This window comes from Danio rerio, chromosome 7, assembly GCF_052040795.2.
Source record: "Danio rerio strain M-AB ecotype USA chromosome 7, GRCz13ab, whole genome shotgun sequence".
In the NCBI taxonomy this organism is placed as follows: Eukaryota; Metazoa; Chordata; class Actinopteri; order Cypriniformes; family Danionidae; genus Danio; species Danio rerio.
The window spans coordinates 8,913,657-8,933,463 of record NC_141027.1 but is presented as its reverse complement, the minus strand read 5'-3'; the positions used below and the strand labels follow the sequence as shown (position 1 = coordinate 8,933,463).

General features: G+C 36.0%; 2 protein-coding genes across 6 annotated transcripts in view; one reads left to right on the top strand and one right to left on the bottom strand.

Annotated features, from left to right (window-relative positions):
- Positions 1 to 19,807, bottom strand: part of helz2c (helicase with zinc finger 2c) — a 284,230-nt gene that overhangs the window by 36,090 nt on the left and 228,333 nt on the right. The window contains exon 1 of one of the 5 annotated variants that reach the window (XM_087259338.1): positions 6,713 to 6,775. The gene's annotated coding sequence lies outside the window, so the exon portion shown is untranslated. 5 annotated transcript variants of the gene reach the window in all.
- LOC147835900 (uncharacterized) lies at positions 5,875 to 19,540 on the top strand. Its single transcript, XM_087260539.1, has 5 exons — positions 5,875 to 5,942; positions 10,400 to 10,505; positions 11,587 to 11,679; positions 13,218 to 13,409; positions 18,939 to 19,540. The coding sequence occupies exons 1-5, from the start codon at positions 5,910 to 5,912 to the stop codon at positions 19,016 to 19,018; spliced, it is 504 nt and encodes a 167-aa protein (XP_087116665.1). The 5' UTR covers positions 5,875 to 5,909; the 3' UTR covers positions 19,019 to 19,540.

Genomic DNA, 19,807 nt, shown 5'->3' with positions numbered 1-19,807 from the left:
CTGAGTTTAGAGAATAAAACCTGCTTCTGACCAGGTTAGATTCACAGAGTAAGTTACCACGGTAACTGACTCTGAGTTAAAGTTACCTCTCTTTCAGAAACAGGCTTGACTTACCCTGCTTTCTCGAGTTTAACAAACCTGCCATTTTGAAACGGAAAACCTAGAGTTTCTCTCATTTCAGGGTTAAAATACTCTGAGTTTTCAGTTAACCTCCTTTCTGAAACAGGCCCCAGGACAGTTGCTAAACAATAACTGCAAAAGGACGTGATCTGCATCTACAGAAGAAACACTGCCAATTCACAATGTAATTCATTTCTTGGCTGTTTACAGATTTTCTTGATTGCTTTGATGCAGCCGTCAACTAAAACTCACCATTTTCAAAACAGTTCACACACAGGCCTAAACAGCGGCACTCAGGGTCAAAATGACCCATTTTGCTGGCAAAACGCACATACCGTGTCAACAAAAGTTAGTTTTGCAGAAGTGAATGATTCATTTTATATTTAGCCTGACATGTTTACTGTTACGAAATATTTTGGATTAATGAATATTTGGAAAAATTTTGGAAACAAAACATGTGAGGCAAATTACACTATAATCAGGTAACAAGAGGGGCGGGGCGAACATGAAATTAGAGCACCTGGCAACGCAAACTATCAGCCATGTGCTCACAGAAACAAGACAGGACTAGGCCAGTGTCACAGCTCTGCCACAAACATAGAAAATAGCAGAACCGTGACAGGTTTGAAGCCAGTTTGAAGTTTAATTTCAGCCAATGCAGTAAAGCCTGTGCTCATGGCTACTGATGAAATGTACAGCTATACTCGCTTGTGCCAGTGCTACATAAAAATCATGGTTGTTGGATTAGTTCATGTTATTTATTTAATAGATGTTAATGTAGATGTTAGTTAATGTTACATGCAGTTAATGTATTTACTTACATGAACAAACAGTAAACAATAAACATTAACGCATTTATTCATGTTTGTTAACACTATTAATGAAAATACAGTTGTTCATTATGAGTTCATTTGTCTTATTTTGACTGCTATGCCATCATAAAATGTGAAACTAACCCACATCAAAAAATTATGTTTGCAAAACTGTAAATTTAAACAAACAAATTAAATTTAATAAAATTCAACTTGTTTAAATTCAGCCCAAATAAATTGTTTACAGCCACTTAACGTAAAAAAAAAAAAAAATTGAGTAAATCCAAGGAATTATCTCTGAATAATTTTTTTCAGTGATCAAAGAAGGCTTCCAATGAATTAAAACAATTATTTGTCATGAGTGCAAAATCCAGCTGTGCAAGAAATCATACAATATGACGAAAATCATCTTTCACTACAAGTACCCCACCCTTTATTCTTAATCTTGGACCTTATTTTTGAAAAAAAAAAAGTTACCAATAAAAAAGTTTGAAGCACTAAAAGCGGCCCATGTTAAAGTTCATTTTAATAGTAATTAGGCTATTTTTGTTATCCATATATTTTTAAAAAGTTAAGCTCTACATTATTAATATTATTATGCTTAAATTTGGGCAGCCTTATGTTCTATTTAATAATGAGATTTAAATGCTGCATTTTATTGACATTTTAAGCACTTTTTTAAGCTAGATTAGCTCGTTGGATAGTCATCATAATTTTTTTTTTTTGAGGTACCAAAAACATTCGCTAAATATATAGAATTTAGAAATATGAAAAAAATACTTATTTTTATATACAAATTTATTACATAATTTATTATTGGGGGAAAAAAATGTTAAAGTTAAAGTTTTAAATGAAAAGAAAAATAGTAAGAAAAAAAATAGTAGCCTATTGTCATGTATTGGGAAAATAGCAAACTGGCCAGCACATCAACATTCCTTATAGTCATTGGCCTTCTGAATAATATCAAATTAAAACATTCATTCATTTTCTTTTCGGCTTAGTCCCTTTATTAAACAGGCGTCGCCACAGCAGAATGAACCACCAACTTATCCAGCATATGTTTTACACAGCGGATGCCCTTCCAGCTGCAACTCAACACCAGAAAACACCCAAACACATAGTTCACAGACAATTTAGCTTACCCAATACCCATAAAGTGCATGTTTGAACTGTGGGAGAAACCGGAGCACCCGGATGAAACCAACACCAACATGGAGAGACATGCAAACTCCACACAGAAATGCCAACTGACCCAGTCGAGGCTCGAACCAGCAACCTTCTTGCCCAAATCGCAATATATATTGCAGAAAAACAAAATATCACATTTTTCCAAAATCCTGCAGCCCTATTTGGAACCAAACTATAGGAAAGTTTATTAAACTATGCCGTATTTACAACCTCCAATGAGTGCTGTATTACTATAGTGGACTGATAAACTGTAATGGGCACTGTAGTATACCATACAAGTTTATAATACACTAAATTGTGGTATAATGTTTTGATGGGTTGCAGCTGGAAGGGCATTCGCTGTGTAAAACATGCTGGATAAGTTGGCGGTTCATTCCACTGTGGCGACCCCTGATAAATAAAGGGACTAAGCCGAAAAGAAAAATGAATGAATGAATGGATTAAAAATAGTATAAACCAAAGTACAGAGTTGGGTAATTTGTTTACATTACAATATTTGTGTTACGATAGCAACTATAGCATTAGCACAACAGACTCATTCAAGTACTTTACAACAAATCACTGCAGTATTTACTAGAAATCATTTTCCATGTGAGAAGAAATGTGGGTTTCACTTTAGCGAACTCTTTGAACTCTTCAGGTTTTCCCCTGCTGATTGCTGAAGGTGAGGGGGTTTCAAATAACCTGAAGGTCTACAACACTTTCAGTTTTGGTAGCATTGTTTGGTTTTGTTTCAGTTTCAATAACTTCTGTTGTTTTGGCCAGGGGTTCCCAAACTTATTAGCTTGCGACCCCCAAAATAACAATGCAAGTGACTCGCGACCCCCAATATCCTCTGAGGTGGTTATATATACAGAAACCTTGCATGCAATAGCACACACACACACCAATAGACCCAAGTTTATTCTTAGTTTAATCTTTTTTTAATGTAAATCAGAGCTGTAAATGTGCCAGAAAGTTTAACCTGATGTTGTAAAATCAATCTGCTTCATCTGACGCCATTGGTGTGTCTTTAAAATTATGTAATTACACCAGGGGTCGCAATCCAATAGAACTAGTAACTATAAGCTACTGTAGTAACTATATAGAATATATTAACTATAAACAACAATTTTTCTCTTCAGTAGTTTGATAAAATATGGTAATTCTTATGGTTTAATATAAATAATTATATTTTTGGAAATCACCAGGCGACCCCCCTTCATTGTCCCGCGACCCCTTGGGGGGTCCCGCCCCCCACTTTAAGAACCACTGGTTTTGGCAATGAATCAGTGTGTGTTTTATTTCATAACTGTGTGTAATTCATGACATTTCTGTACAAGAAACAAGAATTTTTGATTTACTAACGCATACATTACACCTTTGAAATGTAAAAGTATCATTTTAATGAATATACATGCAGTTAAAGTCAGAATTATTAGCCCCCTTTGATTTTTTTCTTCTTCTTTTTAAATATTTCCCAAATAATGTTTAACAGAGAAAGGACATTTCCACAGTATGTCTGATCATATTTTTTTCTTCTGGAAAAAAGTCTTATTTGTTTTATTTCGGCTAGAATAAAAGTAGTTTTTAATTTTTAAAACATCATTTTAGGGACAAAATCTTTTTTCCAGATAGTCTACAGAACAAACCATCGCTATACAATAACATACACAACTATCCAAACCTGCCTAGTTAACCTAATTAACCTAGTTAAGCTTTTAAATGTCACTTAAAGCTGAATAGAAGTGTGTTAAAAAAGATCTAGTCAAATATTATTTACTGTCATCATGGCAAAGATAAAATAAATCAGTTATTAGAGATGAGTTATTAAAACTATTATGTTTAGAAATGTGTTGAAAAAATCTGCTCTCCGTTAAACAGAAATTAGGGGAAAAATAAACAAGCAGTCTAATAATTCAGGGGGACCATTAATTCTGACTTCAACTGTAGATCAGAGATGCCCAAGGTAGTGCCCGCAGGCCAAAGCTGGCCCATTGTAGTCTTTGATTTGGCCCACCATCCCATTTTAGAGGAGACTGAGAATGATGATGGTTGGGGCGATTGCCTTTAACAGAGCTTTCTAATTTAACGTAACCTTTTTTTTGTTTGTTTGTTTATTTTATTGCATTTTATTTATTTTATTTAGAGCAAACTAAAATGAAATGTTTCAATTAAATGTTGTAAGTGAATCTTATTTTATTTTCAGATGTAAATACTGTCACTCGACGGATGGAGGACTATGCAGAAGACATCAGTAAGCAAATCAACTCAGTTATAAAATAGATTGTGTTGTTTTTAGTGTAATACGTTCATTACAAAATGTAAAAAACACTTATATTAAAGTTAAATGTTTTCTAGTCATTGTTAAACATTATTAAATAAATTAGGAGATTACCCATGGCCAGAGATGGGCAAAATACATTGAAATGTATTTTAAAATAAAATACTAATACCACAATTTTACATGTATCAAAATGAACTACAGCCACATGTATTATAATAAAATACTGTATTTTTTATTTTGAAAATACTTTTACAAGGGAGCACAGGCTCAGAGCCAGCTTGGGAAAAAGGAGTAGGTTCTTTTTTTTTCAAAAAGTGAACCTTTTTGCAGTCATACACCTCATTTTTTATTTATTTTTGAGATTTAAATACATTTTGATAATTAATTTTAACTGGATTAGCTTGTGGGATGGTCATCATAACCGCACTTTCTGATGCAGCAAAAATATTTCCTAAGTTTAAAATGAAAAAATATGAAAAAATACTTATTTTTAAAATAATAATTTATTACATCAATTAAAAAGGCATATTGTCATGTTTTCTTATAATGAACTAACCAACTAAATAATATTCATTTGTGTTTTCAGTGGACTGAAGGCATGTAGTGAGCTGGATATTTTGTTTATTTCCTTCCATAATTATATGAAAAAATACAATTTTGGTAACAGTAATATGCATCACTAAGAGCTTAAAGGGATAGTTCACCCACAAATGACTCGTCATGAGAAAAAAAAATGACAATAAATGAATTTACTTTTTACTATCACTATTTACTCTCCGTCAAGTGTCCAAATGGTTATGAGATTGTTTCTTAAGTTAACCACTAAAGAAGATATTTTGAAGAAATTTGGAAACTTGTAACGATTGACATAGTATGAAAAACAAATAGAAGTCAATGGTTACAGGCTTCAAGCATGCTCAAAAAATAAATAAAAAAAATAAAGAAAGAAACTCATAAATGTAAAGGGTGAGTAAATGATGACAAAATGTCCAATTTTGCATGAAATATACCTTTAATATAGAAAACTTTAAAGATGATTTTCTCAGTTTAGTTTAATCTAGTCCAAATAATTTTCCCGTCCTAACAAATACATCAATGCAACGCTTATTAATTCATGCATAATTCATCTTTTGGTTTTATTTATTAGGAAAGGACACATTGCTATTAGTAGAATTGTCTGTTTTGCTACAAAAAAAAAAGAAGCAAAAGAGGACTGTATTTGAAGGTAAATATGCAATATGTTTGAGTTATGCTTTCATACTAATAATTTAACCAACTAAATGCTATTCCTTTGTGGTTTTCAGTGGACTGTGGTGACGGGTGAGCCAGCATGTCCTGGATTGTGGATTTACGCATATTTAATTGAAAGAAAAATCTTAGGGGGTTTACATCAGGCGTTTTAAGGGAAAGCACGTGGGCTGCCTATAAACAAAGAGAGAGAAAATGAAAGTAATCGCATGTGTCGGTAATCTGAGATCCAGTCAGACTCAGCAGTCAGCAGTACAGACTCGAACATACCAGACATGGCCGCAGGTTTCAGCGTTCTCTTTGGTGTGGTAAGTAACTACACTTTAATCTCAGACATTTTCATGATTTCATGCATTAAATTTAAATATGGTGAACACAGAGCTGAGAGTTATTTTTTATTTTATGATCAGATTTACTACAAATATGAAATTAATTAACAAAACAAAAGTGTTTCCTTATACCTTTCCTAAACCTTTATTTAATTTTTAAAGATTCTGAAAGTTTGTTAGATGGTATCAGTATGGGTTGTTAATTATTATTATTCTTATTAATTTCTATATAATACTAAAAATATGTTTTATATAATTATCTGTTGTCTTAAACCCGACGTATGGCTGTCTTATACCTCATGGCAAGTCAAGACTCATCATCTCTCTTTTCTGCTACATACAAAAAAATCTACAAGGAGCCTTAGTGAAAATAAGATCATCATCATATTTTTTAAACTTTAGTTTTGTGGATAACTCGCAGTGTGCCAACACCTCTGCGTACAGACTGTGCTGCAGGTTCACAACGCATGAGCGCGCGCGTGAGCAGCGCATGTTTTTCTAACAGGCTTGCATGATGTGAGGCGCGTGGAAATTGTTTATACTGCAGTGCTTTCATAAGGTTTGTACGTAGAGAATAACGTCTTTGTGGCATTAGCACTAGTAATAAATGTACTCGCATATAAATATCCTAAAGCTTTTACCGGGGCACGTGTTTTAAGAATGTCTGTTGAATGATGCTTCAAAACAGTAACAAAATTCAAAGATATGGACCTGTTATTAACATCCAAAGCTTGCAGTTTGTCACAAACTTAGTGTGTTGAAGCAGAGGTGGAACTAAACTGCATGCCAGCCGCCCAGTGGCGCCTCCTGAAACTGTTCTTAGGGATGGCACACAAAAAAACAATCAATTCAGTGAGTGCAATGTTATATTTTTGTTTCTGGTCAATGAAATATTGAACCTTAGTTCAAAAACAAAGAGAAAGGAACAAACTGAACAAAAGGCAATAAACACTCTACAGACCCTAATAATATAATTTATCCATATTCCTTTTGGAGCCACAATATTATTAATTCAGCTTCTTCTATTGATGCATCTTTTTACTAAATACGTTCATAAAATCATTGAGATTTTTGGCCTTGTAAGTCAACCAGCAAAAAAATAAATAAATAAATAAAATGATGGTGCTAAATAAACTAGATTTTAAAAATTTATTTCAATATGCATTTATTTATTTGAGATGCAGAGAGAGTAGCATAATGGTCAAACATCTATTCAGCCAACACAATCTCACGGCAATTCGTAACTTTTTCATTTAGTGGCTAATTCGTATGAATTCATACGATCTAATTCGTACAATTTAGTACGATTTGCTCATCCCCCAATGACGGTTGGGGTTAGGGGTGGGGTTAGGTGCCACGCCTCCTTTTTAAAATCGTACCATTTCGTACGACTGAACACGTACGAATTCGTACGAATTAGCCACTAAACTGGCAAAACGTAAAATACTTACAATTTCTCGTGAGATCAGGCTGATTCAGCAGATGCTTAAACAAGGAGGGGCAGTGAATTTGCAATGTCGGTGGTGCCAATTAATCCACAACAATTTAGTAGCTGTATTTTATTTATTCATTCATTGAAATATTGTAAATTTATGCAAGTACATTTAAATGAATGATATCAACAGCAAAATCATATTGGGTGGCAAGAGTTTACATAGGGGTGGCTGTGGCCATCCCTTGTGGGCGCCCCTGCAGCGGCCCTCCAGGAACTGCATTTAACAGCCCTGGATTAGATCTTCATCACTCTACCGGAAGATCCCGAAAATGACAGATAAAGTAAAGAAATGCATAGTGATGTATCATTTATGTTTTTCTTGATCCAACATGCAGACATCTCGAATCCTGCAATGAGCCAGCCTTAATGAATTGATTAAGGGACTGTTTACACATCCCTCATCTTTTGCACGCTCAAGTTCATTATTTCAAATAGAAACGTGCTGATAGTGCGGGCCAATAGGGAACGACACAAGCACATGTGACACAGTCGTATGTTTGTTGAAAATGTATTTATTCATTTTCTTCTCAGCTTAATCCCTTTATTAATCAGGGATCGCCACAGCGGAATGAACCGTTAACTATTCCAGCATATGTTTTACACAGTGGATGCCCTTTCAGCCACAAAATCGCTGGGAAACACCCATACACTCCTATTCACACACATACACTACGGACAATTTAGCTTACCCAATTCACCTATAGCACATTAAACTGTGGGGACTCCTGGAGGAAACCCACGCCAACACAGGGAAAACTCCACACAGCCGAGGCTTGAACCAGAGACCCTTGTGCTGTGAGGCGACAGTGCTACCCACTGCACCACCATGCTGCCCTTGAGTTGAAAATAACTTATTTTATTTCTAACCAGCACACAAAACTCTCACTGTGTTCAGTGTGATAAGCTTCCACACGGATATAGGCGATGTGTCTGAATGGTAACAAACTCAACTGATAAAAGACAAGTCCGCCATTCTCCAATTGTAGTACAGCTCTCTCGACAAAAATGCTTCTTGCAAACCAACAGCTTTGCTGTATCGGCCCTAACAGCATCGCAGGGAAAAACATGCAACAAACCCTGTGGATCGTGGAAACGAACACATACGACCCGTGCCGTACGCGGACACGATCTCACCCAGTCATCGGGTCTCACAGCATGGCAGGTCTGCCTTGCCTTCGGAAAGCATGTGCTCTCATGAATTATTAAGAAGCAGGGTCTTCTCATAGGATAAGAAAACTCCGCCATGAATAATAATGAGAAACCGACTCATCATCACTCCACTAGCAGATCGGCGATATGTCACCGATTTTGATCCCGCCCCAAAAATGATTTTAAATCTAAATAAAGCTCAACATTTTGCTCACAATTAAAGCTGACAGGAGCTAATGCCATTGTCATGATGGTAAACACTCACATTCACATGAACTACAAATCCCCCATGTTATGGACTACATATTCAGTCATGCAACAACACACAAACACACCTGCTCCAAGTCACAAGTGATTGCAAACAGCCACACAGCTGAAGCTGCTCACAGACTGATTTCTTGAACTATAAGAACAGCACAAACACTCACAATGTGGCAATGACTCTTGTCTACTATTTATGTGACACTACAACGCGGTTTCCTTTGTCTTGCTTTGCCATGTTTTTGATACTGGTCTTGCTTTATTTGTTTATTCCTGTCTTCTGCCTGCCTCGTGACCATCTGCCTGTTATTTTGACACCGATTCTGGATTGCCCTGATACTTCGGTTTGCTCCTGGGTTGATCATTGCTTGCCTGGCCATCCTGTTAATAAAACCCTGCATTTGGATCCTCACCTCCGTTGTCAGTGACAATTCCCCGTTACAGTTACAGACGTCTTAACTGATCAACACACACAAATCTGTTAAAATCATTTGAGCCTCTTAGTCAGGGGTGTCCAAAGTCGGTCCTGGAGGGCCGGTGTCCTGGAGAGTTTATCTCCAACTTGCTTCAACACACCTGCCAGGAAGTTTCAAGTATATCTAGTAAGAGCTTGATTAGCTGGTTCAGGTGTGTTTGATTAGGGTTGGAGCAAAACTGTCCAGGACACTGGCTCTCTAGGACCGAGTTTGGACAACCCTGCTTTAAGTCAAACGTTGAATAAAAATTCTAAGCACTTCACGGGACCTTTAAAATGAAATGTAGTATAGCAACAAACGTGTTTTGAGCCATACTATAATAAAGTACTTAAATGAATCTGTTTTGATAATTATAGGCCTAGTTTCTAGTGCAACAATTTCATTTAAACAACAACTACAATAATTTAAACAGATTAGCCAACACTGTAATATGCTAATAATGAATGCACATTATACTACAATAGACAGAGTTTACTGTAGTGAAAATGAAAGTGTACAGTCGTTATTCAAGTATCTGGAATATGAAATTTAAAGTTTCAAACCATCAGAAAATGAAAGTGTACAGCAGTTATTCCAGTTTACCTGCTCACTAGTCAACACTACAGTATAGCATTCATTGACAGAGTTGTAAATAATATAGTATGGTTCAAAAACACTACAGTATTTACTGGAAATTAGTTTAATATTAAATACTGGGGCACAAATACTGATATCTACAACAGTCAAATCAGTTGATATGCAAGCCTATTTATTATTGAACATTTAGAAAGACAATAAAAGGGGAATATTAGGGAAACCTACACTGTAACAAATGATTTATGTTGGGAAAACATGAAGCAATTAAGTTACCTTATTAGATTTTGCAAATTTAAGTGGATCAAACATAAATTAATTAAGTTGCCCTCTTAGAAAGGCAAAAATAATGTTGTTTTGACTCTTTTTAAATAAGTAGCTAACAGCAAACGTCATTTTTTGAGTATCTAAATATATAAAAACACATTTATTGATATGGACATTGCTGTAAAATAACTTTTGATCTGTAATATGTTTTAAAGTGGGAGAAGTTTTCATCCTACCTGTGGGGAAGCAGCAGTTCGGCACCTGCGAATGGTTCAGCAGGGAATCAGAATCAAACAGAGTCATCGGAGACTTCAAATGAGCGTACGTATGCACATCCTGTTTTTCTAGTCCATCTACTTACAGCTCATTTAGTTCATAAGTGATTGATTGTTTAATTATTAACTATGACGGACACATTTGCTCATGCTTAACTGAATATTCTGTAAAACTGTTTGATCTAAACCCTTTCTATGAACGTTAGAAATGAAGTTGGTCATATTTTATAACATTCAGATATTACGAGCACGTTCTGAATGAACTTTTTCCACTCAGATCATTTATTACATGAATTACATGTGTAAATATTTAGCATTTTACTGGTTATCCTTTACATCTAATATTACAGTTTAAAAATAATGACAGTAAATGTATTCGATTTTACCACAGCTAATTTGTTTCATGGTGATTTACCGTAGATTCATTCATTTTCTTGTCGGCTTAGTCCCTTTATTAATTCGGGGTCGCCACAGCGGAATGAACCGACAACTTATCCAGCAAGTTTTTACGCAGCGTATGCCCTTCCAGCCGCAACCCATCTCTGGGAAACATCCACACACACACTCATACACTACGGACAGTTTAGCCTACCCAATTCACCTGTACTACATGTCTTTGGACTGTGGGGGAACCGGAGCACCCGAAGGAAACCCACGCGAAGGCAGGGAGAACATGCAAACTCCACACAGAAACGCCAGCTGAGCCGAGGTTCGAACCAGCAACCCAGCAACCTTCTTGCTGTGAGGCGAAAATACTACGTACTGCGCCACTGCCTCGCCTACCGTAGATTTGTTCACACAAAAATGAAATACTCATCATTCACTGACATTTTATGTGACTCAGAATGTATGAATTTCTTTCTTGTTGGACACGAAGGAAGATATACTGAAGAATGTTGACAAAAAAAAAACAACAAAAAAAAACTATGGATGTCAGTAGCTGTTTTTCCCAAGCAATCTTAAGTATATCGTCCTTTGTGTTCAACAGAAACTCAAAGAAGTTCGAGACAACAGTAAATAATGGCATATTTTTAATCTGTTTAATATATAGCACATGCATATTCTTATTGTACACACTCTGTTACACATAGTCTCTATATTAAAAAGTACTAAATTGCTCTTTTCAGATGACATCCCAGTTACAAAACCTCCTCAAACACTGGTGAAAAATGTCCAGGAGAGAAGCAGTCCTGCACAATCCACTGGAAACTCACATTCAGGTTTGTCTGCATTCTGCTATGAAACAGCCACTTCATAATGGAATGATATTAATTAAGTTGACAACAACTCATTAGCGTCCAAAAGAATGCACAATGTTTTGTATATTATATGCATGAGCTTTCGTTTTGTCATCTATCATTTTAAATATGCTAATTAAAGCAGGATAGATTCTGATTGGCTGTCAGCATAACTATTTTCACTCACTCATTAATTAATTAATTAATTAATTCAACCAACCAAGAGTTTTACTCACAAATGTGTCAGATTAGCTATGTTTCCATCCACCTATTTTTGCAAATGCGCATAAAAACACCAGTTGATGGAAACGCCATGATGCGCATACATTTTGAAAATGCGCCTAACTGGGTAGGATAAACTTTTTATTCGATAAGAAAAGTTGCGCATAAACTGCGATGGAAACACTTTTACCGCACAAACTCCAGCATGCGCATTAAAAAAGGTCATGTGATTTTGTTGAAAGAGATCATGTGATGCTTAAAATGTGTGTGAATGGATAGAACGTCAGGCTGAGCACATTAAACTTATAGCACTTAGAGAGTGTTCTCACATATAATATTGTTTCATGGTTTGATAACACAACACTTAAACAGAAAAAGAAATTAGCGCAAATTATCAATCAGGCAAATAAGATAACTGGTCACAAACAGCATTCATTGCAGAGTTTATTTGACTCTTTTATGGAAAAAAGAGCAGTGGTGATTTTTAAAGATAATACACATCCCCTTCACTCAGCATTTGAATTGCTTCCATCAGGACGCAGGTTTAGAATTCCTAAAGCACGAAGAAATTCCTATAAAAAGTCATTTATCCCAATGGCAGTTGTTGTTCTAAACCGGATCAATGTTTGTAGTGAATGAGGTGGTTACCAAGTATGATTTGCAGTATTGTGCATGGGGCTAATTTGGTTTTTAAACTTTTAACTTATGTTGTTGTGTTGATAAGTGTTATTGTGTCGTTGTTGTATGTTTGTAATTGTTGTCCTAAATCCAGTGTTGAAGAAAAATTTCCTTTCTGTGTCAAGCAGAACGGACAATAAAGTTTAAACAAACAAACAAATTATAAAACATCTGAAATGTTGTTTTGGTCATTATAAAACGCCTTACCATTTCAGTATTAATATTATTATATTATTAATGACCTCCAGAATCAAGAGCGCCTGTGCTCCGCGTCTGACACCTTCAAACGCCACTGCGCGCTCACTGCTTGTCAGGATTGTCTTCTGAGGCGCATTCATTTAGAAAAGACTGATGCAGCTTCTCCTACTGCAGCAAATGCAGTTTTTACTGTTGATATTTGGCGCCAGTTAATCAGGAAGTGACGATTTTTCTCGCTTTGACTCGTTGGATGGAAACGCTGCTTCATTCGCACAACTTTTATGCGATAATCGAGTTTTGCGCATAATGTTTATTCGCATATTTGGATGGAAACATAGCTATTGAGCATCAACTTAACCTTCAAACCTCCTGAATTCTCAAGGGTTACTATATCAAATCATTGTTTTACTCTGTTATTTCAGATCATCCTCAGATCCCATCTCACCAAGGCTTTGATGAGACCTCCAAAGTGGACAAGATCAACCTCAACGTAAAATCTGCTGGAAAGAGCATGGAAGTGGAGATATTCCCGCTGGAAAGAGTCTCTGTGCTGCTGAAGCAGACCTGTGAACTGGCTGGAAAGAAACCAGAGAAAATGTGTCTGGTTTATGATGGTAAACACCTCATTTATTTTGTTCCTCAAGTTGACTTGATGAACAGTAGTCAGCATTTGATGTGGATCAAAATCTTCATCAAAGTATTGAACAACACGCATTCTTGTCAATTTTCGAAACACTTTTTCTAGGGGTGTCTAAACTCGGTCCTGGAGGGCTGATGTCCTGCATGGTTTAGCTCCAACTTCCTTCAACACACCTGCCTGGAAGTTTCTAGTATACCTATGCTGCGTCCCAATTCGCATGCTTATACTACGCCCCTAAAAGTATGTATTTGTTTTGGGAAGCAAAAGTTTATACTTTCGAGTGTGCAACAGAAGAGTGTGCAAGCTTTGGGACATGCTACTTCCTCTTTAACAGATCGTTGTGTTGCTTAGTTATGCCCCCTGTCAATCCTCCACACACCATCCACATTCCTGTCGGATTTAATTTCCTACCTTATTAGAGAGGCAGCAGCAGGTTAATCTCCTATTCATGAGTCTTTCATGCAGATAAATCTCCTCAGGTCTTTGGGTAATTATGCATTCAAATGTTCAGATGTGCAAACGCGTCTTTATATAGACCTTTTTCTTGGAACGCAGAATTACCCATGATGCTTTGCATGTATGCGCAAGGAGAATGCGAAGAACTTCCGGTCAGCAGCTGATGCGTGTAAACAATCACAATTGGACAGCTTTGAAACGATAGTTTTTATTTATTTTACCTGCTTTTATCCTCTTTGAACTAATCCTGTTGTCCATCAGCACCATTCTCCTGGACTGATCATTTAAAGAAATGCGATCTAATAGGATGGAAAACAGCTGCTGTGAGGCAGTTTAAATGAAGCCTTGTCATCGCTAAAGTCAACATTTTCTCTTTATTTTAAATATATAACCAGCCCAAACAAATTTAATTCACCAAAATGTTTGACACACACAAGTAGCCTGTACTGTGCCACTGACACACTGATTTAATAACTGTGACAAAGTGAAAATATAGGCTAGTGTCACTTCGAAATGACAGAAAACCACAAACCGTGGTAAAAACAACACACGAAATAAAACACAAACGGCTCGCGATTAGAATGAACAGCAAATCAGCTAGCAGAGGATCAATAACAGACTTTCATTGGTCATTTTTGTAAATTGCACGACTTTCATACCTGTTAAGTTTCATGCCAGTACTCTGGTTTGCTCTCTGTGTGTGTGTGTGTGTGTGTGTGTGTGTGTGTGTGTGTGTGTGTGTGTGTGTGTGTGTTAAAGAGCCGCTGAGCTAACAGCTGACAGGCCGGGAACACACACACATACACACACACTGTATTTCTGACGGCCGACACGTGAACTAGGAGAACGTTTTTCTCGTATTTCTGACGCGCTTGAACCACATGTGACAGATTATAACGGCTTTAACAGACACATTTCTAAGTTGTGTGTCACAAAAACACTCTGTTATCCATTAAAAACATTATTGAAACCCATTTTCAGAGCGCAAATTACCAGTCGTAAACGCTGTAAACGGAAGTTTTTAGCATTCTACTGGAAGACGCTGGTCGCTATGGCGCCCTCCATGCAGCAGCCATGAAAAAGGTCTATAAGTGCAGTGCTGTTGCAGATAAAGTATAACACAGATAATGTGATTTAAATATTTAACAGTGGGCTAGATATTGACTCAGTCATTCAAGCATCTTTACCGAACTCTCTCTACTTAACGGTTGGTCTTGCTTGTATATTATGTTTGTAGTTTATTTACACTTTCCGCTTGCGTTTGTGGTTCTAATCGAATTTACATCCAACGCGCAATGTATTGTGGGCAATATCAGCCGTTAGAGTATGAACGCTTCTACACTTAAATTTTTTACCGGAAATAGCAAACCATCCGGGAACCTCTGGCATACTCTTTTCAACATACTATGGTTTGGGACACGCTAATTCTATTTTCAAATACTATTTAGGACGGATAATATGCGAATTGGGACACAGCACTAGAAAGAGCTTGATTTGCTGGTTCAGGTGTTTCAAATTGGGGTTGAAACTGAACGTTGCAGGACACCAGGGGTCTGTTCTTCGTACCTCGCTTAAATGATCTAAGATGATTTGGCCGATCCTGGATCTTTTAATCTTGATAACTGATCTCTGGCTAATTTGGTTCTTCAAACAAGTTCGCGAATCAGATTAGAATGTCTGGATGAACTGATCTGAGATCGCTGCGTGTGTTGTGAAGGATAGATCTATCGATCCTCGAAATCATGATCAGCAATGCAACGATTGGCTGACGGCACAGCAGCGTAATGACATCATCTGATTAATATTCAATTATCCATGTAAGCAAAATTACATCAAATTAGCAGTAAACGGCTTGTGAAATATGACAAGCAATAACCTTCCACATTTGTTGTGAGCTGCAGGCTTTACACTTTCATGTGTCAAGTGTATTCATTATGTATTTCAATGCATATCAGTGTATTTAGTTCCACATTTAGAAAAAATTTTCTTTATTATAGTAGCTGTTTTTTAATTGGTGTAAAGAATAATTGGTTGTTTACAAAAGCATTTTGATATTGATAAAGGCGTCTGCAACTTTTGTGAAGCATCAAATCACCGGCATATTAACTATTAAAACAGGTTTATGACTGCATAAATGTATTATTGCTTTAAAAAAAGTCACATATTGTGCATTTCTATTATACACAATTTGTACTAAAGCGATCTAAAAAGTTCATATCAATAAGTTTTCTCTTTGCACCACCAGGTGGCAGTCTTTGTACTTTCATTTCGAGGGTGCAAATTGCATAAGTTTTATTAATATGTATAACTTAATTTATTTTATTAATGACTATAACTTTATATATATAGTTAAAAAATATGTACCATTTTCCCAAGTGTATATAACTACTACTGTAAGAAAATATCAGAATTCAGAACATACTTTCTCTATTATCTTTGCTTGAACTGAGCCGATCTAATCCTGTTTATATGAATTGAACCTGCTCCCGATCAGGTTTGACCTAGCAGAACTGTTGCTATGACAACAACTCTCGGATCAGCTTTGAAGAACGAAACGATCCTGGATCGTGTCAAATCGTCAATATCCAAATCCAGCTAATTGAGTAATCCACGTACAAAGAACGGACCCCAGGGCTCAGTTTTTCAAAAGTAATCCACTAGGATTTTGGATAAGGGATTGGATCAAATCTTGAAAATGGGTTTTTCAAAAGAAAAAACGGATTACCTAATCGGATTAGATCACGTAATCCAATCTTGGTTTTGATCCAGATCAAAACTTTAGTTTGGGTTTTTCAGACCTTTTTTTGTAGGATCTGGATCACTTTGATCTAAAAAACCTGGATTAAACTGATCCCATCAGAAGGGTGGATTTAGCGTGGATTTTATGCCCGAAATGTATTAAAATTTATTAAATTATGCTATTTTTGGATCATGCAGTATTTTACAAGATATACTATTTATTCTTAAGGTTTTCATTTTATTTGTCCATCCGTCAGGCTGTAGTGATTATTGGCTTTAACGTATTCACCCTTTCAGTATAGGCCTACAGCAAAGTAGAAAGAGTTTGGCCTCATAAAATAATCCCCCAAACAGCTGCCAAAACTGACCAAAAACAATCAATTTTATTCTGTCACTAATTGATATTTATATTCATCACAATGTAAAATATTTTTCTTTTTAGAATATTTATTAATGATGTATGCAATGATTACAGAAAAAAAAAATGCAAATAATGGCAATCACTGATTTTTGAAATCTCTTTCAACAATTGCAAAAAGAGACTTAAAGGGCAGAAGCACAGCTTCGTCTGGCAGAGAAACAACTGACTCTGACCAAACTGCAGCAAACCAAGGCCAATGACTTGAGATCCGCCTCCTAAAGGCTACGCTCAGACAAGCTGCTCTCTCCACATCAGATGAGGAAGTCTGAACTTATTGTGGAGTTTTTGACATTAAGTCTTTTTTTTAATTTACATCTATATCTGAAACTTATTATAAATATCCTCAATGTACAGTGTTGTAGCTGTCAGATGAGCGGACTGCTGAAAGAGGACGGGGTGGGTTTTTCTTGTTTTTATTATTTATTATTATTGTTATTTTAATAATTATTAAATCTTCATAGCTTTCATTTCAAATAAGTATAAAGTTATATTGACCCCACGCTGGCTATTCTACTTGTCGCTCTTTACATATCTATAGTTCTACATTGCGATGTCCTATGCTGTTTGAGCACTGGTTATCCAGATTTAGGGATGCTGAAAAGTTCCTATCCGGATCAGATTGATCCAATCCGATGTTGCTTTGAAAAACTGGCTCAAAAAGTAAGCTGGATTACATGATCACGGATCACAAAAACAGGATTACTAAATCCGGATCAATTTTTTCCGGATTAAACCTTTTGAAAACTGGGCCCTGGGGTCTGTTCTTCGTACGTGGATTACTCAGTTAGCTGGATTTGGATGTTGATGATTTGACACGATCCAGGATTGTTTCGTTCTTCAAAAATCTTCCGAGACTTGTTGTCATAGCAACAGTTCTGCTAGCTCAAACCTGCTCGGGAGCAGGCTCATTCATATAAACAGGATTAGATCGGGTCAGTTCAAGCAAAGATAATACTGAAAGTATGTACCGAATTCTGATAATTTAACTATAATATAACAATATTAAAGTTAAAATAAATATTGAAAAAACTTCTGCAATCTGCACTCCGAAATAGATTTAAAAAGACTGCCACCTGGTTTTTCAAATTGAAAATGTATTAATATAAACTTTTTAAATGCAAACGCATCCATGGACAATATTCAACTTTTTTTTTTAAAAGGGATGATAATTTATGCAGTCATGCATGTGTTTTGATCGCTAATATGAAGGTGATTTACACCTTTACCAATATCAAAATGCTTTTTTGACGCAAAATTAATTTATACAGTTATTCCTTACGCCGACTAAAAAAATTTTAGTAGGCCTAGGCTACTATAATAAAGAAAATCTTCTCTAAATGTACAACTAAATACATTGATATGCATTGAAATACATAATTAATACTCTTGACACATGAAATTGTGGAGCCTGCAGCTCATAACACATGTGGAAAGTTATTGCGAGTCATATTTAATAAACCGTTTACTGCTAATTTGGTGTAATTTTGCTCACATGGATAATTGAATAATAATCAGATGATGTCATTACCCTGCTGTGCCGTCAGCCAATCGCTGCATTGCTGATCATGATTTCGAGGATCGATAGATCTGTCCTTCACAACACACGCAGCGATCTCAGATCAGTTTATCCAGACATTTTAATCTGATTCGCAAACTTGATTGAAGAACCAAACTAGCCAGAGATCAGTTATCAGGAGGAACAGAGCCAGGATCTGCCAAATCATCTTAGATCATTTAAGCAACGTACGAAGAACAGACCCCAGCCTCCAGGACAGAGTTTGGACGCCCCTGGTATAGTCCATGTCATTTATAGTGCATTTTGTATTCAGATGGAACAGTCTTAAACTTTCATCAGTAATTGCTAACATTATTACTATTTATTTTCAGGAACTCGTCTAGATGTGAACAAGACAGTGAGCCAGTACGGTCTACGAAGAGGAACTACAGTTCATTTGATTCATGGCTAGGATTTACAACTGAAAAATACATCAGAATAAATGTTTCACTTATTATACTTATTAATACTTAGTATTTAATACACTGCATTACATACAGTATGTACACTACATTAGTATAAGTAGATAATGGAGATATGGGTTAGACAATGTGTTTTATACCCAATGCCTGCTCTCGTACCCATCATTGTTTGCTGTACACAGGCTGTTCCTATGTACTGTACATCATAGGAGGAAATCACATATGATGTTGTTTATTGCAAAGCTGTTGATGGATATGATTCCTCAGTATGTATATATTCAGCATTTTGAGTTTGCAGATGAAGTTATTCCCATCCTGAACAGGAGAAGAATGATCCTTTTCGTATTATGCTCATAGTTTGTTACAGATTTATGTTCATCTCAGTGGGACCTTGCTGGAGAAATATAGGAAATGAAATGAAAGCACACTACATTACTGCACTTGTTTGCTGTTAAATAAAAAAAAGAATGCATCATTTCTGCAATTTTATTTTAATAAAATGTTTGTTGCCATATACTGTGAAAAGTGCTATCGTCATTATTTATGATATAAAGATATAAAAAGTCAAAAGGCACAGAACCAGCTGTATTTTCTATGATATTAGGAAGCTTTACAACTGAGAACAGATATTGGAATATTGTACAAGGGTCCGTTCTTCTTACCTCGCCTAAATGATCTAAGATTATTTGGCCGATCCTGGATCTTTTAATCTTGATAACTGATCTCTGGCTAGTTTGGTTCTTCAAACAAGTTCGCGAATCAGATTAGAATGTCTGGAT

Bases quoted from the DNA above. Each gene is read 5' to 3' on its own strand.
- LOC147835900 (XM_087260539.1), top strand. From the start codon at position 5,910: ATGGCCGCAGGTTTCAGCGTTCTCTTTGGTGTG. The intron at 5,943-10,399 runs GTAAGTAACTAC...TATGTTTTAAAG, and splicing joins TCAGCGTTCTCTTTGGTGTG to TGGGAGAAGTTTTCATCCTA. The intron at 10,506-11,586 runs GTACGTATGCAC...TGCTCTTTTCAG, and splicing joins ATCGGAGACTTCAAATGAGC to ATGACATCCCAGTTACAAAA.